This window comes from Procambarus clarkii, chromosome 17 (assembly GCF_040958095.1).
Source record: "Procambarus clarkii isolate CNS0578487 chromosome 17, FALCON_Pclarkii_2.0, whole genome shotgun sequence".
Lineage (NCBI taxonomy): Eukaryota > Metazoa > Arthropoda > Malacostraca > Decapoda > Cambaridae > Procambarus > Procambarus clarkii.
This window is the reverse complement of record NC_091166.1, coordinates 38,492,627-38,519,924: the sequence shown is the minus strand read 5'-3', so window position 1 is coordinate 38,519,924 and position 27,298 is coordinate 38,492,627. Positions and strand designations below refer to the sequence as shown.

Genomic DNA, 27,298 nt, shown 5'->3' with positions numbered 1-27,298 from the left:
TTGATTTGTTGTACCCAGATTGTGTCAAATTTAGTTAGTAGTCTCTCTCAACATGCAGAGGAAGCAGCTTATTGAGCGTGTGGAGTAGTTTTATGAGTGTGCCAAATGAATCCAAGGCGTACAGGTGGTTGGGATCTCCTGTACACCGGATGTCAAAGATTATGAAGGGGGTCACCGGGCATGGATGGCCCGTGTGGCCGCTTCTTGGGTGGCATTTCAGAGAGGTGATTAGAAGTGACATTTTGGGACGGTCTTGGACAGAAACGGGTTTGGGAGGGCAGGTCATGTGTTGACACATGACACAGTCAACACATGTCCTGCCCTCCAAAACCCGTTCCTGTCCACGTGGTTTAAGAAGTTAAAAAATACTGATGCCAGCAGGTCTCAGTGCTGGACAGGACATCGATGCAGAGGGCCAGGGCCTATGGCGGACTCAGCCAATGTAGCCGAGATGTGGTGTGACATGTCCAAGCTAGTTGCTGCACTCACACACACCAACCCTGTGCCCCGCAGACATCCTTGGTGAAGTTGGGAGTTGGTTAGTGAGTAGCATGTGTGAGTACTCTATACGAGTGACTAACATTGGCTGGTAATTTGAGAGTTAAGGGAAGTCTCTGGAGATTGGAGATAGGGTAATTAGGAATTAGTATGTGACCAGCTGTTGCTGGTGTGAGTCTCGGTTTGTGACTAGGTGAAGTTGTGGGCTGGTGTGTGTATATACTGTACAGTATAGAGAAATATTGTGTACTTAGTTTCAATCCATAGATTTGTGGTATGCCAAGCTGTGTTTAGTTAATCTTTGTGTTCCTGCCATTCTGGTGGCCTCTGTGAAAGAGACTGGTGCATACTAATGACAATATATAATTATCAGTGGAAAATTGACAATGTAATACTGAGAATATTAGTTACAACATATCCCCTAAGTTTCCTACCCTCAACCCCCTCACCCCCAAATCCCAACCCCCCCCCCTCCCCCAGTTCCTTGCACTACTCCCCCCCCAGTTCATCGCCTTAACCCCTACCCCCCATTCCCGACTCTTGTCCCAAACGTGTGGAATACTGACCCTCCTGTAGAGGCCACAGGTGGAGGTGGCAGAGAGGCTCTTCTCCCGACCTATTAATAGGTTGCCAGTGGCTGGGTAGCAGGAGCTCTGGTCACAAGGGTGGGATGATCGCTGACCATAACCTGTGACACACACACACACACACACACACAAAGACAAAGAAATAGAGTTAATACCCCATAGTCACATTTATGGTGGAGAAAAAACTAGCAATAGAGGAAATGCAAATACTTTTGGGACTATGTCTTCTCTTCCTGACCTGATATCAATTTGCAAATATATTTTATATATCCTATAACAAAAGTTTTTTATTGAAGCTCCTGCTAAAACAATATTTACAGTGTGTTCGAAAGGAGATGCAACCCACTGATAATGTACACACACAGTATTACTGTAACTCAGTGTTTTACATTTAGATTCAGTAGCCCTCAAATTTAAAAAAATGTGGTTAACACCAAGATTATTCCATGTTGAAAGCTTCATTAGTAATACAAATTAATGTTATTTATTAATAAACATGAATTATCCATGGGTTGTGTTTCTTTTCAAACCACCTATTATTTCTTATACAACTTTCATCTGTTATTACCATATTATAATTGTTAATGTTAAGTACTTTGATCCAAAGCACTGCATTTTGTGAGGCACTTCAAACCTTTCTACACAAGTTGTCGCTCCTAAAGTAGTCAACACTGAACTCTAGCCTGGTGCCTATTCAGTACAAGCAGTTGGTGAGGATTGTGAGAAGGGTGCTTAACACTTAGCTGAGGAAAAGTGACAAAAAACAGTGCCAAAGGCAAAAGTACAGCAAAGTGTCACACACAAAAACAATGTCAGGAAGATTTAAATTAAAAAAAAAGCACTGATAGGAAGATGAGGGGAGGTATAGTACCACAAACAGGAAAGTGAGGGGAGGTATAGTACCACAAACAAGAAGATGAGGGGAGGTAAAGTACCACAAACAGGAAGATGAGGTGAGGTAAAGTACCACAAACAGGAAGGTGAGGGGAGGTAAAGTACCACAAACAAGAAGATGAGGGGAGGTAAAGTACCACAAACAGGAAGATGAGGTGAGGTAAAGTACCACAAACAGGAAGGTGAGGAGAGGTAAAGTACCACAAACAGGAAGGTGAGGAGAGGTAAAGTACCACAAACAGGAAAGTGAGGGGAGGTATAGTACCACAAACAGGAAGATGAGGGGAGGTAAAGTACCACAAACAGGAAGGTGAGGAGAGGTAAAGTACCACAAACAGGAAGGTGAGGGGAGGTAAAGTACCACAAACAGGAAGGTGAGGGGAGGTAAAGTACCACAAACAGGAAGGTGAGGGGAGGTAAAGTACCACAAACAGGAAGGTGAGGGGAGGTAAAGTACCACAAACAGGAAGGTGAGGAGAGGTAAAGTACCACAAACAGGAAGGCGAGGGGAGGTAAAGTACCACAAACAGGAAGGTGAGGGGAGGTAAAGTACCACAAACAGGAAGGTGAGGGGAGGTAAAGTACCACAAACAGGAAGGTGAGGAGAGGTAAAGTACCACAAACAGGAAGGTGAGGGGAGGTAAAGTACCACAAACAGGAAGGTGAGGAGAGGTAAAGTACCACAAACAGGAAGGTGAGGAGAGGTAAAGTACCACAAACAGGAAGATGAGGGGAGGTAAAGTACCACAAACAGGAAGGTGAGGAGAGGTAAAGTACCACAAACAGGAAGGTGAGGGGAGGTAAAGTACCACAAACAGGAAGGTGAGGAGAGGTAAAGTACCACAAACAGGAAGGTGAGGAGAGGTAAAGTACCACAAACAGGAAGATGAGGGGAGGTAAAGTACCACAAACAGGAAGGTGAGGAGAGGTAAAGTACCACAAACAGGAAGGTAAGGGGGAAGCAAAGTGCCACAATATTATGTACAGTACTAATTAATCATTAATTTACAGAAATACAAATTATAAGAGCAGAGAGGGCTGGTGTATATGACAGATGGGGGGGGGGGGAAGGGAGGGACAAGACAAGGACAATATAAATTATTAATATGTTTTAGGGAACAATTAAAATATATCCTTGCAGAAACGTGTGGTTTTACCGTACGTGAGCAGACAGTACTGATAATCTGAAGATTTATGAATGAGAGACAATCAGTGTGAGAGAAGTATGAAACATTCTGTGAAGCCTCCATGCAATAATTTACCTGTGGATGCAAGTTAATGTCATGGAATTTGAACAGCTTAACACAAAATACAAACTGAACCTTGCTTATATTTAAATTTACCTGAAATAAAAATAAACAAAACTAAAATATAATCAAATTAGCCTATGAGTGCAATATTCTGAAATACAGAATAAGTATTTTATGCATACAAACAGTTTGCAAATATAATGGAAATAAAACACAAAGCAAATTATTGAAGCTCTTCAGCATTAAGGCACATTGTGTAACCCAGCATGCATCTGACACATCATTCACAATGTTGCACGTGTCAATGACAAGCAGGTGGCACAACATGCAGGTGGCACAACATGCAGGTGGTATAATAATCAAATTAGCCTATGAGTGCAGTATTCTGAAATACAGAATAAGTATTTTATGCGTACAAACAGTTTGCAATTATAATGGAAATAAAACACAAAACAAATTATTGAAGCTCTTCAGCATTAAGGCACATTGTGTAACCCATCATGCAACTGACACATCATTCACAATGTTGCACGTGTCACTGACAAGCAGGTGGCACAACATGCAAGTGGCACAACATGCAGGTGGCAATCCACATAAATGACACTCCACGCAAGTGATCCCATGCAGGTGGCACACCACGCTGGCAAGCAGCCCGATCACGGTCCTCTGAGGGAGTGGTGTCCGTTGCAGATGCTGTCTTGACAAGCCACGTTGTGACGCCAGCCCAGCGGGACACTACCGCTGTGTAACGTAAGCACCCATCTCTTAGTTCACACCCAGTTACCGCCCAGAAATGACGCCATCGGCCGCCTACACCACACTCCCTAATTTACTGGCAAGACCAATGCTCATGGCGCATATCTACCAGGTCATTCTTCAGCAAATTACAGGGGGTAAGTATATTGCTATTGCTTCCAGACTCGTATTCACCAGAGGTTGACTGTGTTACCCGACCTTCTTCAGCGATGACACGAGTGGCCACCAAGCAAAAGAAGAAATAACCGTTCCGAACTAAACACCTGTGTAGACGACAAATACGCGTTTAGGGCATGTTGACTAGTCTCCCGTAGAGCACCATTTGTGGTGATGGCATATCGACTCTTATATGCTCAAAAATTGTTCCGGTTCAAGCACTTACCTGTAATTGTACACCTGTGCTGACTTTCTGTTGGCATCTTGTCTAACCTGTGAAATAAACAAATAGCCCCCACCCCATGCCTACACACAAAATATTGCTAGAATATAACTGTTTGAAGGAGCCTAACTAGCCGACCTCGTTCGGCGTTTAAGAGAATTTGAACACCTTCAAAAGATACGTGATCAACTGGATCAATTTCTACCTCTGCGAGCTGCGGGGTCTAATTGCCAGGTTGACCACACCATCAACCAAGATGCCTGATCAGAGACCGAACCGTGGGGTCATTGAGGTCGTGGGGTCATGTCATTGAAACTCCTTCAAGCCAACCAAGGTAAATATAAATTAAAACGTCTCGCAAACACATTATTTGTTCCCTCCCTCACTCTCACACACTAACTAAACAGTAGACTGTTTAGGACAGCGTTTTTCGAACTATTTTTTTTTACTGCGGCCTAAAGCAAGAGCTGCATTTTGTATTGCGACCCACTATGCCTATGTGTAATAAATCAGAATCTGTGAATTTTGTTCCTTTATATACTACTGACGTGATAAATACTTAAATACGAAAGTACTTAAGGAAATTTCTATTTCAATCCTTCCTTCGTGGTCTGACACTCATATATATTACACACACACACTATATAATAAATATATATATATATGTCGTACCTAGTAGCCAGAACGCACTTCTCAGCCTACTATGCAAGGCCAGATTTGCCTAATAAGCCAAGTTTTCATGAATTAATGTTTTTTCGGCTACCTAACCTACCTAACCTAACCTAACCTAACTTTTTCGGCTACCTAATCTAACCTAACCTATAAAGATAGGTTAGGTTAGGTTAGGTAGGGATGGTTAGGTTCGGTCATATATCTACGTTAATTTTAACTCCAATAAAAAAAAATTGACCTCATACATAATGAAATGGGTAGCTTTATCATTTCATAAGAAAAAAATTAGAGAAAATATATTAATTCAGGAAAACTTGGCTTATTAGGCAAATCGGGCCTTGAATAGTAGGATGAAAAGTGCGTTCTGGCTATTAGGTACGACATATATATTATATATATATATATATATATATATATATATATATATATATATATATATATATATATATATATATATATATATATATATATATATATATATATATAAAATTTTTGTTTTCATTTTATGAGAATGATGTGCTTGTTTGTTCTCACGTAGTTTATGACAATGCTGTACTGTACTACACGCATCACACAAATATGTAGTAGTAGTGAAAGGTTATAGCATTAAGATTTTTTCCTTGACAGTGGAAATTCTCCTTTAACCTTAATTCAAAATGATAACATTTAAAATCCTCCAAATCATTCTTGAGTGTAAATGAACTACTAAGATGCAGTAATTCAGCACCGATCGCCTGGCAACAAGAACATCATCAGTCTCGTAAATTGCAAATCTTGAGGTTATCTTGAGATGATTTGGGGGCTTTAGTGTCCCCGCAGCCCGGTCCTCGACCAGGTCTCCACCCCCCAGGAAGCAGCCCGTGACAGCTGACTAACACCCAGGTACCTATTTTACTGCTAGGTAACAGGGGCACAGGGTGAAAGAAACTCTGCCCATTGTTTCTCGCCGGCGCCTGGGATCGAACCCGGGACCACAGGATCATAAGTCCAGTGTGCTGTCCGCTCGGCCGACCGGCAAAGCATCACAATAATGGCAGGACTAAACAGGTGTATAGCAATCTAAATCAAACTTACATTTTTGGCATAAAGTGAGTAACTTTTACCTTAGAATTTGAGAGGTGATATATATTGAAAAAGTCGCGAGACAGATATTGGCAGAATTTATATCACAATATTAGGATCATAAAAAGGAATTTGAAGAACTAATATAAATCTAATCATGCCGTGACGATTTGGAAATTTGTACAGCCTAAGCATCGTCTGAAACTATATCCCCAATATAACTTTTTGTCACGTGGAAAGGCTTAATCAACATACTCCACTTAATACTATACTCACAACCTGTAGTTTTAATGATGCTTTAACTCGCTAATTGAGATGTAGAGCAAGTCTAGAAACAAACAGCAAGATGCATATTTAGTAATAGATTAATGGTAGCCGTCCTGACGTCAGGAATTTACACAGATTTGTCTTTCAAAATAATAATTTAGAAATGTAACTAATTTTGGACATAAATTTGTCTGTATATTGGATCTAGAAGTAATTATGGCAACATTAGTGCCAGTCTTGGTGGCATGGTGGTGTTGAACTTCCGGTGTGTTGAGCGACCCGGGTGGCAGACCAGGAGGGGGCGGCGACTGGCTGCCCACGCCCCCGCCCGCCACCAGCTGCACGCCCAACCCCATCCCCTCTAATCTCCCCAGCATTCATTATCCATCTAAGTACTAGAACCTCTAACGTCACATTATTTTACACACACACCATTCAATGTAAGATATAAATTCTTCTCCCAGGGACGGGAAACTTGCTCGGACAAAATAATAGCCGGCAAGCCAGCAAAGAGCATCAAGAGCCAAAGTATCTGATGGACTTAACTGAGTGTAATGTAGAGCGTGGGAAGACGCATCAACAAGTATGGTGACCACACTTGTCCGCCCACACTTGTCTGTGTGTGTCCTTTGTTTTCTTGGCGTCTCGGAGCTGTTCTTGCCACGCTCTCCTCCTTAGATCTGATGAATCTTGTGCATCGGCAAGTTCACAATTTCAAAATCATGAATTTCAGGTAAATATTGAGAGACAAGCTTTATAACTGTTTACTTAATTAAATTTGACTATTAGACATATTAAACACTAGAAGGGGTACCCAGCAGTGCCCGGGTCTGTGTGTGTGTGTGTGTGTGTGTGTGTGTGTGTGTGTGTGTGTGTGTGTGTGTGTGTGTGTGTGTGTGTGTGTGTGTGCGCGTGTGTGTGTGTGTGTGTGCGCGCGCGCGCCTGCCTACCTGCATCCCCCCCCCTCTCCCCTTCTCCCCCCCCCTCTCTCTCTCTCTCAACACTTACTGTGAAAAACTGGGAGTGGCTAGCCCCAAGCATCTGTTCTCCATCCCCTAACAGACGGGCGAACATTCTAATTTATATAGATGCAACATAGATACTGTACCGACATAGTTTATTTGTGCGAGTACGTAGGCTATTCACAATTCGTTATGTCGGGGACAGAAAAGCCTGTGTATACCGATATATATATTTTAGGCTTGTATCAAGGTCCCCCCTCCAATGTCGAACTACTGATCCTCGCCAGGATGCAACTCTACAAAAGCTGCTTAACTCCTGGGTACTTATTTACAGCTAGACGAAAAGAAGCATTAGAAAATGTAGAGTAGAGTCAGTGAAGAGTAGATGTGTCGTACGCACAATCAGAGAACGGTTTGAACATAAAGGTACACGCTTGTTCAATATCCTCCCAGCAAGTACAAGAAATATTGCCTAAACAAAACTGGAAGCCTTTAAGGAAATCTGGATAGTTTTTAGGAAGAAGTGCCCGACCAACCGGTCTGTAGTAGATATGTGGGCCTGCGGGTCACTCCACGCAACAGCCTCTGTTGCTTGTACGTGTGGTACACGATAGAGGTCAGCTGCTACATGCCTGTCAACACAGCGAGACATTCATACTTTGATGTGGACGCTGGTCTTTACTATCCTGTACGTACTGCCGCCATTCTCCTTTGTGCCGTCCTAAGATTTTTGTGCAATATAAGTTCCTAGTGCAATACAAGTTTTCAAGATAATGACGTTTCGAAGGAGATCTGAAATTATAATGCTCCCAAGTTGTCAGCGAGAGAAAATACAACACACCTCGCGCGTTTTAATTGCTAGCACATTACCTGAAGTTATTGAACATTCACTGCCGGTCTTGAAAATATTTTGGCAGCTATAGAACATTTGTGGGAAGAGGATTTTCTGTAGACCACGAGGTTTACTGTAAACCATTGAAAAATAGTGCGTTAATGATGAGGCTGTATTTATGCGTTTGTTGTAATTGGTTATATTGCAGTGGAACATTTTGGAACCTTGGAAATACATGACGGGCACCTCTCCGGCTTGATAGTCCTGGGAGTGTAATAACACATCGTACACCTCCTGTGCCAAGAAGTACGACCAGCTCACCATAGCCCGTGCTGCTTGGAACCTTTTGTTCAGAGTAGCTGAATCTAAAACAACAACGAGTGTAGTAAGTGTGTCAAAGTGCGCGCCCACACACACACACACTTATAAAACTAGTTTATATAAAATTACCCACTTAAAACTACGACATGTTAATATGCATACAAGCTCATGGGGCTGAAGGCGAAAATTGTAAGCGACCTATTCGCAGTAATTCTTCCTTCCCAAGCCACCTGTCTCCCCCTCCCATCCTTTCACACTCACAGCCATCGATAAAGATAAAGATTAAGCCACCCAAGAGGTGGCACGGGCATGAATAGCCCGTAATCACAGCCATCATTTGTAGCGTTCTTCTATACCTGCTACTCTCCTTCCCACACGACACCCACGACACAAGAATAATTTGGATTGGCCCTGGCTGGTAGACAGTCATGGTGCGGTGTGCGTGGTGTGGACGACTCCCACATGGTTTAACACGCTGACCAGCATACACAAACAATACTAGAATTTATACAGTTCTTTATGCAAGTATCGGCTCATTTCAAAATCTGCACGCAAATGAAAACACACTTATATAACCACACCCACCCAGTGTATACACACACACACACACACACACACACACACACACACACACACTGGGGGCCTGGTAGCCTGGTGGATAGCGCGTAGGACTTAATTCTGTGGCGCGGGTTTGATTCCCGCACCAGCCAGAAACAAATGGGTAAAGTTTCTTTCACCCTGAATGCCCCTGATACCAAGCAGTAAATAGGTACCTGGGAGTTAGTCAGCTGTTACAGGCTGCTTCCTGGTGTGTGTGTGTGTGTGTGTGTGTGTGTGTGTGTGTGTGTGTGTGTGTGTGTGTGTGTGTGTGTGTGTGTGTGTGTGTGTGTGTGTGCGCGCACGAGATGTGAAAAAAACAGTAGTAGTAATAGAAACAGTTGATTGACAGTTAAGAGGCGGGCCAAAAGAGCAGAGCTCAACCCCCGCAAGCACAACTAGGTGAATACACACACACACACACACAGAGTTATCTCATCGTATTACCAATTCAGTTGTATCCCATTACTAATTTACAACCCATTCCTGAAACAAGCACAGCCAATTACTGCCCCTCTGCAATCCATGACTGACTTGCCTGTTACCTGCTGTGAGCTTGCTTCATAAAATTACAACCACTGGTATCAAACGAGGCTGGATGCCCAATCGAGGTCAACAAAAATAATTAAATCCCCCTTAATTTAGAGTTTTTACAAACACTTAAAGTTTACAATGTAAACTGACATGAAAATATTATTGCATACTATTAGTGATTCATTAACTTTCTATCCTGCTAATCTTTCATCAAACAGAAAAACTTGTATAAAGAATTAATAAAATATGCGCCAGAAAATGACAAAATTAAAAACTTCTACAAAGGAATACATTATACAACTAATAATATATGACATTACAGTACTCTGGATAAACAACAATTGAGATAGTGCGAATGATTGTTAGTGTGTGGGAGGCAGGGGGAGGGCGGGGATCACCCCCCCCACAACCACCCCCCCCAGGTTAATAACACTACACCACAAACACCTTATCACCGCTACGCCACGCTCACACACTTCATTACGCTACAGGTTAATGGTTCCTACATTGCCACCACATAGTTGCATTACCTATTAATATTTATTAAAAATAAAACAATACCTATGATTACTATGTTTAATTTGAGTTAATGACACTTTCTAATGTAAGTTAAAACCATTACCAATATAAGAGGGTTGAACACCATAACCAGTTTAGAAATAACACCATCACCACCACATTCTCAAGCTGCACACCCACGGTTAACCAGTCTTCACCTTCACCACCGTCTGGGCCGGCACACGTGTAACGTTTAATACTGCACTTGTAATTAACATGTTAGTATTTAACACTTTGGAAGCTAGAGGGAGGGGGGGATGGGTTCATGAAGCTTGATTGGTGTAACTTAAGTGTTACGTAAATCTAAGTCAACTAGCAGGGGTCTACAATGTCAAAATGTGGCATCATCACCTTTGAGGTTGCATTTATCATGATGTATTAATGTTTTTGGCAATGTTAATGTTCTTTGACTAAGTGCTCTATATAGGCCTTGAGGGTTGGCAGCGAGAAGGCAAATTATGACAACACAGGAGTCTCTGGGGGAATTTCTCAATAGGACTTCAGTTATGACGTCAGAATGTGTGGTTGTGTTGGAGGAGGATTGGTGCCGGGGTTGGCAGAGATTAGTCCACACCGTAAGAAGGCTCTAGGTTAAGCCAGACAGGAATTATGTCAAGTCTGGTTAATGAACCACAGCGTCCCGTCCAGGTGAGCGGCGTCCTACCTGAGGTGGAGCCCAGCCCTAGTACCACGAAGGGGTGCGTCCGGTCCGCTTCAGAGATGACGGGACCACGGGCGAACCGCTCGTCGTAGTCCTCCTCTTCGTACTCCAGAGTCAGCTGGTCCTCCTCCGTGTTCCTGTGGTAACTCTCGCCAAAACCCACCTCGCTTCCCCTGCTGACGTCGCCGCCACTGACGGACGACGACGTAGAACTAGAGGAGGCGCCGCCAAGGGAGTCGTAGTGACGGTTGTACGAGGTCCCGTAGCGTGTGCTGGATGTTCTAGAGGACCCAGTGCTGATGGAGCCCCTCTGGCTCTCCGACGTGGAATATCCTGGGATATGGGAGGTGTATGTGGTGGTGTTCCTGTACGTGGTGACGCTCGAGCCCCCGGGGTAAGTGTATGTGTAGGTGGTGGATTGACCTGGATGTGTGTGGGTAGTGGTGGTCCTGGTGGTATTAACGCGATGCGAGACAGACGACCCGGAGCGGCCGACGCCCGTATATTCCTGCCCGTTCCAGCGAAAGAAGTCTTGGCCGTCTTCGGTCTGCCCATGACGCTGGTTGAAGTACGACTCGTCCACAATGGACGGCGTCTCCTCCTCCTCCTCTTCTGCCCCTTCTACCCTCCTACCCTCGCTTCGTGAATGCGACCTCGAGGTTGAGGACACACGCCTAGAGGAGGAGCGATGAGAGGGAGAAGAGTCAGAGGTAGACCAGGAGCCAGCGTCGTGGGTGTGGCCGGTAACGGCGGACTCTGGGTACAGGCTAGTGTAGGTGGTGGTGTGGACGCCAGGGCTGCCATGGGTGTGGCTCACTGTCTCCCGGGTCACCCCGCCCGAGCCCGTCACCGAGGTGGAGGAAGAAGAGGAGGAGGAGGAAGAAGTTGGACGGGAGCGGCCTCGGCCCTTGCCCCGTCTGATGGTAGACGGAACGTAGGAACGACCGTAGACGACGCCGCCCTGCCGCTGAGGGTCGTACTCGGCCTCCGCATCCCCTGGCGGCCATAAGAATAATTAAAGTGCTACCTGCCCACTCTCGAGTGAAATTTACATTAACCTATTCCGAGGTCTGATTGGCCTACTGTGCACTCCATCCCATTTCCACGGACTATTCCTTTATGCTTTAAGTTTAGCGCGTGCCAAGGTAAAGGATGCAAATATTTAATATCTTTGGACGAAATTGTTCTATTGGCTGATTATATAAAGCAACACATAGTAGCGGCTTTAAGTATATAATAAGAAATTTATTTTGTGGATTAGGTCCCAAGGACTGGCAAAGCAGACCAACAATGCAGCAACCGCAAGGTATATATATCTCCCTCATTTGGCTAGATGATTGGAAACGTATTGGATTTTTCCAATCTATCACTCGGGAAGACTTTTACACTTAAAGCTATCTTTGTTCGAAACCATGCATATCTCATTGGAAATCGAACGCGGGACCCCCTGGAAATACTCGCCTAATATGATATTGGAACCCTTGGTGTTCAACCCAATGGCTTATAAGAACATGAGAAATATGATTACAACATTAATATTTTACTAAAGTTTGCCAACTTTTATCAGCTGTTGGGTAACCAGACAGGACAGTACGTAACACACTTGGAATCATACTGAAGAACATAAAATAAATTGTGATCACATGAAACTTTCCCCATTGCCATGTGTCTAAGATGAGAAGTTTTTTTACGCATCAATCCAGAAGAAAATTGTCTAGAGTGATAAAAAAAAAGGATATTGGAATTATGCAACATTTATGCTGGTGAACGTGCAATCTACACGGATAAAATATATTAGGAGTTATTCTATGGAAGAACAGCATATCAAAAGAAAGGGCCTTGCTGGAAAGTATTCATCTCATTAACTGGCGAGAAACCAAGATGAACACTCAAGTATACTATTGGCACTATACACTACTCGGTGTATTATCACAGATGAACACTCATCTATAAGCACTTTTTCTAGACATTATTCAACTCCATTAAACCTTCAATTTTTATATTAAAATTAATGGCAGTGGAAACACACAAACACCATCCCAAGAAACATTATATTTTTAAACCTTTCTTGTGACCAAACAACTTTAGATATATAGACGCTGCCTGATAGGGAAAGAAGAACAGTCCAATTATAATGGTTGTCTATATGTAGCTTATATATCAGCTTCAACATTAAATAATTCCATAAGAACAGTCACCACATTGGTAAATTGTCTCACTGTATATGTTAAAATGCCCGCTTCGGGTTTCATTAAGCTGTCAGCCAGTAGAGCATGTTCCCAAATATTGAATGTTTACATCGTGTTTGGAAGACACTAAGCATTAAAAGAATGCCGCACAACCACTCGCCACCAGCCTGGTTACCGGGTACCAGGTAGGGGTGTAGTGCCAGGACTACAACACCACCAGCCTGGTTACCGGGTACCAGGTAGGGGGTATAGTGTCAGGACTACAACACCACCAGCCTGGTTACCGGGTACCAGGTAGGGGGTATAATGCCAGGACTACTACACCACCAGCCTGGTTACCGGGTACCAGGTAGGGGTATAGTGCCAGGACTACTTCACCACCAGCCTGGTTACCGGGTACCAGGTAGGGGTATAGTGCCAGGACTACTTCACCACCAGCCTGGTTACCTGGTACCAGGTAGGAGTATAGTGCCAGGACTACTACACCACCACCAGCCGGAGGAACTGGATAAGGAACACAGTCGAGTGGTCCTCTACCCTCACCACAAGGCGGGGTCTCACCCCCTCCTCCCCTTTCCCTGGAGAAGCAACCACACATAACTAACCGATGCAGTAGGTAATAATTTCCTTCTACAGGAGATGAAAACAGAAAAAAATAAGATAGGCGAACAATGGAGTACATAAGCAGGTAGGAGGAGTCAGCCTTAGCTCAGTACCATACAATCTCTTACTACTACTACTACATCAACAGTTATATAATGTATAATAATTGAATATACCACAAATTCTCCGCTACAATTTGTCATAATACGGGAATAAGTATCACCGAATATAATAATTACAAATTCGCCGACAATATTTAGCATTTACGGATGTACATGGAAGGTTAAACAATAAATTAAGTCGGTTCTACATGGTAAACTATATCGTCGAAATGGCAGATTCTATATGAAGTAACCGGCAGGATCTATATAGTGAAACAGACAGGTTTTATATAGTGAAATTGACAGGTTCTATATAGTGAAATTGACAGGTTCTATATAGTGAAATTGACAGGATCTATATAGTGAAACAGGCAGGATCTATATAGTGAAACAGACAGGATCTATATAGTGAAAGTTAGCCTCTATAAAGAGAAACAGAAACAGGCCTTACACAATTAAACCGGAAGGCCCTACACAGTGAAACTGGCAGATTTAAAACGTTGAGAATGCCGTGGTTAACATACGAGTAATGGAAGATAAGCACAGTACAACTTTAATAGTCTGCACTGCAAGACGAAACTTAATAATAAAGAAACTAGAAACTTACCCCGCTCCTGTGCCAGGTAAGTCCACTACGGGCTCACCATAGCCCGTGCTACTTTAAACTTTTTGTTCCCAGTAGCTGTATCTTAAACAACAACATAGAAGACGCTACAGAGTGAGGAGTGAGGGAAGTGAGGTATAAGGAGCGTGGGGAGTGGGGTATAAGGAGGGTGGGTGTAAGATATGAGAGCCAGAAGTATGTGTGAGAGGGTGTGGGTGTGAAGGGCATGTTTTAGGGGTGTGGGAGTGAGGGGCATGGGTGTAAGGAGGGCATGGGCGTGAGGAGTGAGGGCGTAGGGAGTGCGTGATACAGGCACCCCACACTCCTTTACATACACTATATAATACCCTCACCACACCTACACACACACACACACACACACATACCAAAGTCATCATCAACAGCTGGGAGCTCTCCACTCCTTGCAGAATGTTAGCACTAAGGCAACGTAACCACTCAATACACAAATTCCTTACATACTAACTTATTACTACATTTCAACAACATAATAAAATTTAGTCACACGTATTAATGTAAAATTGCTGCTAGTTTTGATTAATGGTTGAGAGTGCACACAACTACCACCGCGAGACCGCGCCATTACACCAGGGTGGGTGTGGACACAGGCCTCTCCATCGCGCACGGCTCCGTCCTGAAATCCCAGCTTATCGTAATCAGGACCCCGGCCCCCTGAGTCACTTCTCAAACATGGTGACCGATGATAGAATCGAGTATATTATGATGTCGCAGCACCTGGGCAACCGGTATTGTGAGGCACGGTGGCTCCAGTTGCACTTACCACCGAGTGCAGTTTTAGTATGAATATTTAATCACAATTATTACCAATGGCCTCCCACACCTTGGCCTCCGCAGGTGTGGGGGAGCGAAGTAGGAGAAGTGATGGCTAGTGACAGTTCACGCCGCCTGTGGGCCTAGGGTGACGTCCTCGGCCCACCTCACCGATAACACCAATTGTACCACAACCCTCAAACCTCACCCTTACCACACATGCGAATATATTGATGCAGGAAGGGTGAGACATTCCACATACTAAATTATCATAAGTAAATATGATGCACAAGGACGATTTAAGGCAAACAAATCACACACAATTAGTCTCGAAGCAGAGTGCAACAGTCAAGCTACGATGTGTACAAGATGCATAACTCCCGAGAGGTAAAACTTAATTAAGACTATACATACAAAGCCACGCGGACTGGACCCTCCTTGGGGACATTTAAGACAAATACACAATCTCTACCAACACACACTGACCACAGAGGAATGACCACAGCATAGAATGACCCACAAAACTACCCTTGGATTACTCTAACCATGCTACTGATCTTATAACCAGCTCTAATACTTGCACATTATGTATTGGTCATGTAAAGTTAGTGAAACTGTTGTGTGGTCACTCCCCGGATCGGTATGAGTGCAGTGCTAGAGTGAAGCGATGCATGGCTGCAGGACAACAATGGCAGTGGTGGACATAGTCAGGTATGAGACGGCTTGGATGACTCTGGCGCCGGAATGATGAAGCAGCAGCATCCGGGTGGATGATCCTGATGCTGGGGACAAGGGACTGAGGGAGGGCAGCACCCGGGTGGATGATCCTGATGCTGGGGACAAGGGACTGAGGGAGAGCAACACCCGGGTGGATGATCCTGATGCTGGGGACAAGGGACTGAGGGAGGGCAGCACCCGGGTGGATGATAATGGTATAATGCACTATAGTGATGTAATAAATACTGGTACTGAAGCTGTGTCCTTGGCGGACGGTGGTGATGCGAGCGGCGAGGGATCAGTACCTGGTCGTATGACCCTGGTGCTGGAGGAGGAGGTACGGTAGGTCTTGGTGCGGGTCCTGCCTGACTGGCGCGGCTGTAGACCGTCTTCAGACAATACACCCTCGTCAGCTAATACACCCTCGTCAGTTAAGACACCTTCCCCGACATCCGCGAAGTCTTTTGCTGCTTCAACTTGATTGTGGTCGACCGATGAGAGGCCTTCCGGGTGGTCGTCGCTCCCACCTACACCACCACATCAGGACGACCACTTTAGCCACAATGCTCACACTATGCAGAGCTCATTAAGCCCAATATTTACTTGTTGAACCATAAATATTAATTACTGTACATGCGAGTCACAAGAGCCGACGCGTGGAAGCAAGTTGAGGTGTACGAGGCCACTGATCAATTTCCACCGACTGTGAGAATTATTAACCTGGCGCTGCAGGGATAAGCGCAGCCTCGTGTATAACTAATCTACCCACCTACTTAACACACTACATCTAGAACATTATCTACATTTCAAAGAACATTTTAAAGAAATCAAATTTTTACCAAATTTAAGAGTTATTGGTAACTAGCAAAAGAAATAAATTAGTGCGTTTTGTTTTAAATGTAACTCCGGATCTTTTTTCTTAAGATAATTGAATATTTGTACGAAGCGTGTTTGGTTAATTGTCTTTTGTAAAGTTTGGACTGCAAGCTGCTGGCACCAATAGTTCGGCATATCAAGCTGCACAAAAAAATGGAAATGTCATAATTTTGTATATCTGAATTCTTCTAAAACTTTTCATAACGCTAAAATTGTTTACTAGATTATTTACAGAGGGACTAGTGCCAAGTTTGAACACGGTGAAACCAGTAGGCATGGCATGATGTGCAAAATAGCCCCATTGAAGAACAGAGGTGCAATAGGTCAGCCCATCTTCCTGTTTCGAGTAGTAATTATTGTAACGATTAGGTTACCTTGAGGTGTTTTCGGGGCTTAGCGACCCCGCGGCCCGGTCGTCGACCAGGCTTCCTGGTTGCTGGACTGGTTAACCAGGATGTTGGACGCAGCTGCTCGCAGCCTGACGTATGAGTCACAGCCTGGTTGATCAGGTATCCTTTGGAGGTGTTTATCAAGTTCTCTCTAACACTGCGAGGGGTCGGCCAGTTATGCCCCTTATGTATAGTGGAAGCGTATTGAACAGTCACGGGCCTCTGGACCAGAGTATATATATACCGAAATACAATGAAATTAGAACGTAGAAATCTGAACTATTAAGTCGGACAAACCGGAAAAGTATTTTTTACTTGTGTTGCTTTGACAAGCTAAACTAACCTATCCTAACCTTCCTAGGCCTAATACACGATATCTGAGGCCTAATACAAGTATAGTACATGTTTGGTATACTAGGCCTAGGAATATTTAAGTTTATGTTTTAGCTTCATTTATTTTTTAAAAATCATTACTAGTCAGTATACTATTAATGTATCTAAAAGCTAAGAACGTATGACGACCGTCACAATATGTATCTAAACAGGAGGATGGGTTGCATAGGTACGTTGAGGGAGAACTATCAACATCAGGGGCCCAAGACTTTTCAACACTCGTGCTACACATAAGGGGCGTAACTGGCCGGACTCTCACAGTGTTCAAGAGGGAACTCGACAAACACCCCCAAAGGATACCTGATCAACCAGGCTCTGATTCATACGTCAGGCTGCCAGCAGCCGCGTCCAACAACCTGGGTGACCAAACGACCAACCGGGAGGCCTGGTCGGAGACAGGGCCGCGGGGCCGTTGATCCCAGGAACCTCCACAAGGTAGATACTTAGTTAACACATGGACTGCACCAAGCAGTGATGTGGTGGAAGCAGACTCCATACATCGTTTCAAGTGTAGATAGGATAGAACCCAATAGGCCCAAGAACCTGTACACCAGTTGATTGACGGTTGAGAAGCGGAACTAAAGAGCCGAAGCTCAACCCCCGCAAGCACAACTAGGTACAAGGTACATACGTGTACAAGCGACCCATCCTCCGAAAAGGAAAGTACTTATAGCAACTATTTGGTCGAAAGTACCAATAAGTAGTGATAGACCACCAGAAAGTTGACTTTTGTATAAATTTGAACAAACGGGAAACTTTTTTAAGAGAACATAAATATAAGACCTAACCTAACCTACCCTAGCACTCCAAGGCCTAATACACGTTACCTTAGGGCTAATATTTTCACTGGCTTGGTACGTTTTGAGAATTACTTAGGCCTAATATAGTACATATATGCGGTATAATTGGCCTAGGAATATTTCAGTTTGATTTTTAGCTTTGTTTTTTGGACTATAAAATTATAAGATTAATAGTACAAAAAGTGGTTTAGTGGCGGTCCATCACTACATACGTGTACCTCCCAGCATATAGTTACTGTACTATAATGTGAGGAGAATGGGTTGGTATAGGAGTGGATGAGTATAAAGAGAGGGTTGTGGCGGGCGGGGCTGGGCCGTCATGCCGCCAAACATACACCACACTGTTCGGGTGTGTCTGAGATGTGCTTGCTCTTCCGCCCGCCTCAGATATCACCCGTGTCCTATACATCTCAACAATATCGAACTAAATTTAATATACATTAACAGAAGCAAGTGTGTATGTCCCGCAGCTTGCAGGACCACACCTGTGTACTACTCGGTAACGAATTTAAGCCGCAAGTTTCCGTCTGAGGAGAAATAATCTTTCCGAGACAATTAGAGACTTAACAATGTAAAGCCACATGGTCCAAAATCCATATATTCAACAGTCGATGTGTTGGTTTATATGGCTGCGAGCTATGGACTGTAAAGATGAGCAACGCGAGTACAATGAGGCGAGAATGGAGGAACTGCTCGAGATACACCCTTAGTCTTTCTCCGTGCTTACAACGGCTATATTATTACCCTGATAACCTCCTCTTGGAAACAGCAGCAGGATGCTCTCCCTGCAGAAGAGGAGTTGGCCGTTCATCAGGACCATATGTACCGTTTGTATCACATGACCATGAAATTATTTCAATAATGTTAATCAATATTGCAATCATTCTTGACAAATGTTCAACTTGGTTAAGATAAGACTACACACAGGACTTGTAGTGAGACTATAGAGGCTGGAAGGATGACCTCGCCAGAGCTCGTACTCTGAGAAACAGTCAATTCGTGTGTACTTGAGATTCATTTGTGTATGCTACGAGTGTAGCCGAAAACACGAGCTTCCCTGTGAAGTGTGGGCTGTACACCTCATTTGTCGACCATTCTCATACACACCTTTTATTAACACAAATGTAACAAATCATCATTCTATTGTTATTGTTAAAAGTATTCACTTGACCATGTCTCCCCGCCATCCAGTGTCCCTCCCCCGCCACCCCACAGTCTCTACCCCCGCCACCCACAGTCCCTCCCCCGCCACCCCACAGTCTCTACCCCGCCACCCACAGTCTCTACCCCGCCACCCACAGTCCCTCCCCCGCCACCCCACAGTCTCTACCCCGCCACCCACAGTCCCTCCCCCGCCACCCCACAGTCTCTACCCCGCCACCCACAGTCTCTACCCCGCCACCCACAGTCTCTACCCCGCCACCCCACAGTCTCTACCCCGCCACCCACAGTCCCTCCCCTGCCACCCCACAGTCTCTACCCCGCCACCCACAGTCCCTCCCCCGCCACCCCACAGTCTCTACCCCGCCACCCACAGTCCCTCCCCTGCCACCCACATATTGAAGGGAGATTCTCACCTTGTCTCACATAGACAATCCTGTCCATGTAAGACAGGGGTGATAATCTATGTTTACATTATAAAAGCATTAATGCTTGTTAACATTATAAAAGCATTAATGTCACGCCCTGTGGTCGAGTGCTCAATAACTCACTACACTACATGACCCTATCCATGGAGGACAGAAGAAAATGTATGCATTATGGTTATTATAAATGAATGGTCCCGTTTGTAGTAGAAAAATATACAAATAAAAAGGTCCCTGACGACGACGACCTCCCTGGCCCAGGCCAAGATACAGGAAGGTCGGCGAGGAGAGTTGATGGATGGGGGAGGCACCCTGGCCTCTGGCCGACACGCTGCATTCCTCGCCATGTTGTTCACCTGGCAAGGTAAGTCTCTGCTGCAACTTCCATCTACACGAGCCCATTATTAATTCCCACACATGACACTCTAGAGTATACCTCGATGATGAAGTTTAAGGGTGTGAGGAGCGTGTCTTGTGGGCACGGGTTTTCACCTTCAGCTGCATTGTTTAATTTGATTGAACTTTTTCAGTATGTTAGAGACGTGAATTGTTAGTGTATTCTTCATTGTATGGACTATCATTCCACGGCCACATCCATCATACGTCTGTACAAAATCTGTATACTGTACAACGTTTGTAATTGGATTTGTTTCTAACGCCTGGGGTAATTTTGTAATAACAAAGTGGTAGCGGAGGACCAGCTCTTCATGCTCTGCAGCTGCTAACCTGAACTTTATGGCTCGTTCTTTTCTATAAAATTGGTTATTCGTTCTTTTAGCACCTGAAGAGTGTCAACGGTGCGTGGTTATTACGAGCAGTTTGCTTTGCTGCCGCCGCCTCCGTGATGTGGGTAATCACTCCCAATTTCAGTGTTTGAGGGGCGTCACCTACGTCCAGGCTGTCTCCATGTTACCCTATACCCGTACTAATGGAATTTTGCCATTTATAAACGCCTAGTTACAGGCATCTAGCCCTCGCCTCACTGGGTACTGTCTAGAAAGGTTTTCTAACATATAGCAAAACACAGTCTGCCCACCCACCTGTCTTATTTTTGTCAGTGTCATATTTTAACTTTGCATGGCAAAATTTGCCGTTTCAGACGCGCCATGCTCGCGCTGTTATAAAAAAGACCCTTTTCTCCAGATCTAGCAATCTCTTACAATGTGCTCCATCACTTTCCATGGTATGCACGTCAGCAACACTGACCTATATGTTTGCCAAGCATGACAATTTTTTCTGGCCAGACTGTGTGGCAGTGTCTGCATGGATCTTGTTTTGTGGCTAGCCTGGAATGGTTAGCTTCTCTCGTGCGCACAGTCGGAGGTAAAAAGGAAGGGAGAGAATTATTAGGGGAATGCGCCAGGCTATTATGACTATATAGCACTTGGAAGGGATCAGGCTTTGGGTTGGGACGGGGGGAAGGAATGGAAGGTTCAATCCCCGACCTTCCACTTGGACGGTCGGGGATTGAACGTCGACCAGCATAAAGCGAAACCGTCGCGCTACCGTCCAGCCCAAGCGGTTGGTGGAAGGAAGATGCTGGAGGTTCGGATAAAGGTAGAGCCTGGATCTATATATCAAGGCGAGTCGTGGTATCTTAACATTACTATTCCACTAATCCAGGTAACCAAGTGTTAAGGCGTATTGGAAACATAATCGCCCCGCGGGCGATTACGTCTTGGGTTCGAGCCCTGGCCATGAAGGGTTGACTGGACACCAATCCTGAACTGTTCGCCCCTGTTCATCCAACAGTAATTGGGGTCTGGCTGTTAATCCGTTCCAGGTATAACTGCTATGATAAAGCTTAACATGGACAAGCGGAAGGGAAAGCTCTAAACCTTTCTATAGGTGTTAAAAGTAGGTAATAGGTGTTAAAGGTCGTCTGCTCCTATAACAACCTGTGTAAATAAAATAAAAAAGAACTGAGGGAAGGTTGTAGAAAGGTGGGAAAGGAGGAAATGCTGGAGGATAGATGTGAGGGAAAGCGATTGATAGGAGACGGAGGTGGGAAAGGAATGGCAAGGGAAAGAGAGAAGACAATGAGAGGAATAAGGGAGAGAGATGACCGAGGGTCAGAGAGAAACTGTGAGAGTACACATGGGGGGGGGGGTGTTCTCTCTAATTACCCAAAGTCACAACATTGTCGCTTGGAGCGTCGACTTTCTATGGCGTCACCTGCCGCTTAGTTTCGTCTAATTTCGCTGTAAAATTATATTATTTCAGAGTAAAAATATGTTTTTTCATGTTCTACATTTAGAACAAACGTTATACATGGTTGATGGGGTTCTGGGAGTTCTTCTACTCCCCAAGCCCGGCCCGAGGCCAGTGAGTATAGTGAGTAAATATATCATAGTTCTTCATTACTTACTAGGCTGCTAGGAAGCTTTGAGTAGCTTGTTCGAGGACTGGTCGAGGACTGGGCCGCGGGGATGCTAAGCCCCGAAACCATCTAAAGGTAACCATCTCAAGGGATCTTTGGGTAATTAGACGGACCGCATTGGGGAGACAGATAACACAATCACCAACAGTCCATAACGTTTATCTGCCAGGAAAAAGATTGATTGATGAAGATTAAGCCACCCAAATGGTGGCACGGGCATGAATAGCCCGTAAGTGGCGGCCCTTTTGAGCCATCATCAGTATCAATAGATGATACTGGAGATCTGTGGAGGTGCGACTGCACCCTGCGTGACGGGAGATGTCTCCCGTCTGCCAGGAAACATGGCAGACGGGAGACACCAGGAAAGGTGAAAACCTACTTATCAATACCAGGATAAGTTTGATTTGAATAGACAAGAGAATAGAGAGGTGGATGTGGGGGAGGGAAGGAGGGAGGGAGGTGATGGAGATCAGCGCAGAGCATGGATTATAACTCATGAACTGGGAAAGACACTTTCTCTTATGCCCCAGGTTGGGCACCTCTCTCCGGGGCGTCCTTAGTTAACACCCCCCACCCCCGGCAACCCCAACACCCTACACAACACTCACCCACTGCTCTCTCACAGGGAGAGAGAGAGAAGAGGAGGGAGCAGTACCGTGAGAGAGGGGAGAGAATTAGCTTGTTTCCCAGAAGAAAGCGCCAAGCCACTGTGACTATATAGTACTTGGAAGGGATAAGGATTAGGGATGGGACGGGGGGAGGGGGGGCCATCACCCCCTTCCTCATCCACCATTTCAAGACCCACCGCCCCTCCCCAAGACAAAAATTCCCAGGAGTCGGAGGTGCAGATATCACACTGAGGAACCCCAGTCCTCCGGCTGATGCAATCTGTACCCTGCCCGCCCCTGTACCCTGCCCGCCCCTGTACCCTGTCTGTCCCTGTACCTCGTCCGTCCCTGTACCCCGTCCGTCCCTGTTCCCCGTCCGTCCCTGTACCCCGTCCGTCCCTGTACCCCGTCCGTCCCTGTACCCCGTCCGTCCCTGTACCCCGTCCGTCCCTGTACCCCGTCCGTCCCTGTACCCCGTCCGCCCCTGTACCCCGTCCGCCCCTGTACCCCGTCCGCCCCTGTACCCCGTCCGCCCCTGTACCCCGTCCGCCCCTGTACCCCGTCCGCCCCTGTACCCCGTCTACCACTGTACATGGGGTACAGCATCAAAGCATGACGGGTGGTGGTGGGGGGGTGCCTGCGTGTGAGGGGTGGGAACGAAGAGTATCAAGAAGGAATGAACGATAGTGGGAAGGAAGAAGGCAATTAAACGAAGGAAGACGAGATAAAGTAAGTGAGAAAGAGGAAATGAAGAGAGAAAGTGCTATCAATAAATGACAAGCAGATGTTAAATGGAACGAATGTGAATGTTAGGCAAGGAAGCAGGAAATGTGGAAACAAGGAAGGAGGAAACAAGGAACGTTATGAGTGAGTGAGTGAGTGAGTGAGTGAGTGAGTGAGTGAGTGAGTGAGTGAGTGAGTGAGTGAGTGAGTGAGTGAGTGAGTGAGTGAGTGAGTGAGACGGAGGGAGGGTGGGCACTATCATGCCCCGCCCCCCGGCACTCAGATAGGGACTACGCCCCCACATCCGGCCACCTCGCCTGCCTCCCGCCCGCCCGCCCACACCACCCAATGACTCTCAAAGACTTCAACCCTCCAGCAAATGTAAGGTAATGGAGATAAGAAAGGAGACCCCCCCCCAAAAAAAAAAAACAATCATAGGGAGACGGCAACTTTAAGAATCGAAAAGATAAAAATATTTTTGGAAAATATATATACAATTCCAGCACAATTGTTACACCAATATATGATTTAGTAAAGTAAGAGGAGCAAAACGCCGATGTAATACTCACAGACCTCGCCAGAACTTTTGACACTTGTGAAAATGGTGAAACACTTATAAGTGAACACGAAAGGAATTTCAGACAAAAAAGGAAGGATGTATTTTTCAATTCTAACGCAGAATTCCAAGAATAATAGTCAACAAAATAAAATCTGGATACCGTGATACACTCAGACCGCCAGGGTACTGTATTTGCTCAGTAGTCTACTGTCATATCTGACCAAGAAACTATAACGCCGAACAATCCTTGGCAGATGGCACCAGCATGCAGGCGAATCGACTTGAGAATGGTCCAGGACGGACCGAAACGTCGTCGTCCCTTCACCTTCTAGTGTGTGGTCTGGTCAACATGGCACCAGCATTTTAATGTGAATGGAAGCTATAGGAGATACGGTAAACCTCTACACTTATGTAACAATGGCCCTCAAGAAACAAGATGTTCCAGCCCCCTCAGCTGTGGTAAAAAAAAAAAGGAATTCAAAAGTCACACCACATCATACAACTAAAAGAAACATTAAAGACCTGCGAGTAATAATGTCAGGAGACCTTATTGGTAGAGACAACAACACGGCAACTGTTATAACCGCAAGGGAACATTGAAGATTGGATAACAAGAACCATTCCCACAAGAGATGACAACCCAATAATGAGACTGTTCTAAGAGTCCATTTAAGTCAAGAGTCTAAGAGTCCTGTTCTGTACTATCTTGGTGCAATATTGTTGTACTTAAGAGCCCCAGTTAAAGTTGAAGAACTTGCAGAGAACCTTTACTGTCCGAATCCATTTAATAAAACGCATAGACTACTGAGCGTTTAAAATTCCTTGAATTTTATTCCTCCATGAAGACTCAAGCGAGAGGAATATCATAACCTACATCTGGAAAATATTAAGAGGGACCGGCTTCAGATTTGCACACTGAAATACTGCAATTGAATAAATCCTTACAAGACAAGGACGCACGGCGGAATGTTCAAATCAGCCCCATTTAAAAGTTAAGGTCAGTAAGTACATCAAGAGACAATTGTATACACTAAGGCCCCCCCAAGGCTTTTCAACACGTCCATCTAAATACAAGGAGCATTACTGACAGACGTCAAACTGTGTTCAAAAGGGAACTGGATGAACACCTCCAAAGACTAAGATTCAACAGAGCAGAAGTAGTTGTTAAACATATTGGGCATAATCTTACCGAAGCGAACATACGAGTCATAAATACTCATACACCGCCTAAGTAAAACAAACAAGAAACAAGCAACGCTTAGTGGGCCAGCCAGAGGCTTAGGCGCCGCGCGGGAGTATCCCTGAAAAAAAAATCCAACGGATACTTGATCAATCGAACTGTGGTTCCTACATCGGACTGCATATGCACAGGCGACCAACAATTTTATTATAAAACCATTTACCAGGAGGTACTCGAGGTAGTTATGTAAGTTAGGTTTGTAGGTTTGGTAGTTAAGTAGATAAGCAGTTAGATATGCAACTTGGCTTGCTGTCTCGGTTGCATTTTTCTCTGGCTGTCCGGTGTCACGTGTGGCATTATGACATCTTATTGTAGTTGGGATCAGGGGAAGGTGAGGGGGGGGGGTGTAATTGTTGTTATTGATGGGGCTGGTGGCGAGTGTACTGTAGTTGGGGGAGGCTGGTTATCTGGGGCCTTGTTTGTGTATTGATAATGTTCTGCTTAAGTATTCTGTTATTGTGTTCGGCCTTTCCAGGTTGTAGTTTAAGGTTTCCTTTGTGTCATCTGTCTACCTTTTACAGTTGAACATTGTGCTGAATTGTTGGGTTGTTAAACTAATTCCTCTTATTGCAAAGCAGTTTGCTGCAGTTTTATTCTGCATCTATAATTAGTGATTTTCATGTAGTTTATGTAGTTCCATTTCTTGCGTGTACCCTGTCATTTTGTACTAATTCCAATATATTTATCCTATTTAGTATAGGCATTACCGCTCATTCTATACTTTATGATATTCCAGTGTCAGGAATAGTCACAAAACCACAACAGATATCATACTTTTGTAGGTAACTTAAGACAATTATAACAAAGTTTCCCTCAAAGATGCAGGTAAACAAAGCATGACAATGTTAATTCCAGCAACCTTTGCACACAAGACAAGAACTCTATATATTCCGTAAAGACATCGTGTACGTACAAGCAGTCCAGCTCCACCTCAGCCATGAATCAAACAATCTTCATTTACTGACCTCAAAAAAACAAACTTGACATCGATGCTTTGTTAGCGCAGGCAAAGAGCCCCTTTATTATTATCAGAGGAAACAAGCATAACATATAATGTTTAATACGCACGATGGAAGAAAGTGTAGATATTATGAACCACCTTATAGATGTATTGTACCCTCGACCACTACTTTAACTGCAACCACTTCCAGTATCCAAGAAATCAAGATGATAATGATGATTGAATAACTGAATCAGTTATTTTGATGATTTTACTGCCTGTAGATGCAATAAAAGGAGTTTCATAAATTGCTCAACTGCAGTATCAAATTACGCCCTCCACCTCTCCCCTCAAAAACAAAAAATTCTCAGATTGGAAAAATACATATTGTTGTGTTTTTGAAGAATCACAGAGGAAAAAAATTCCAGTGAACTCTCACTCCACCTTCTAAGCCCCAACCGACGTGGAACACGAACTTGACAATCAACTTTTTTTTCGATATATAGGTTCCACAAACATTACTGATTAATTGGGAATCATAAGTTTAACTTTGTGTGATTAATGTTAGCACTTCCTACCTTGTTACCAATGAACCCTTACAAAGTTGTGGATGAAACTGGCTCCAACAACCTTTTCCTCCATGTTCTAAGTGATCAATTTTAATTTTGTGCCCCAAATTAGCTTTATCTATAGTTATGTAGAATTACAAAATAATTTATTAAATAAACAAATAAATAGGGCCTAATTTCAAGCAACTATTATTATTATCATCATCCTTTCTCAAGATGCTGTATACAATGTTCAGTGCTGTACGAGAACATTGTGTAATGTTCCTGCACCTTCAGAAAGGATGCAGGTTACATCCGAAAATTAGTTTTTTTTTAATACACTTACACATACATTGAGTCTTTCCTTCACCTTCAACTATTATTATTATTATTATTATTATTATTATTATTAATTATTTGTCA

The 27,298-nt window shown here is 44.4% G+C and overlaps 1 protein-coding gene across 1 annotated transcript in view; it reads right to left on the bottom strand.

Moving 5' to 3' along the window:
- LanB1 (laminin subunit beta-1) overlaps positions 1-27,298 on the bottom strand; it is a 142,791-nt gene that overhangs the window by 95,590 nt on the left and 19,903 nt on the right. The window contains exons 3-5 of the mRNA XM_069325850.1: positions 16,139-16,360; positions 10,834-11,826; positions 1,065-1,186 (exon numbers count right to left, since the gene is read on the bottom strand). Of these exons, the coding sequence (XP_069181951.1) occupies positions 1,065-1,186; positions 10,834-11,826; positions 16,139-16,360 (1,337 nt within the window). The remainder of the gene's footprint in view (positions 1-1,064; positions 1,187-10,833; positions 11,827-16,138; positions 16,361-27,298) is intronic.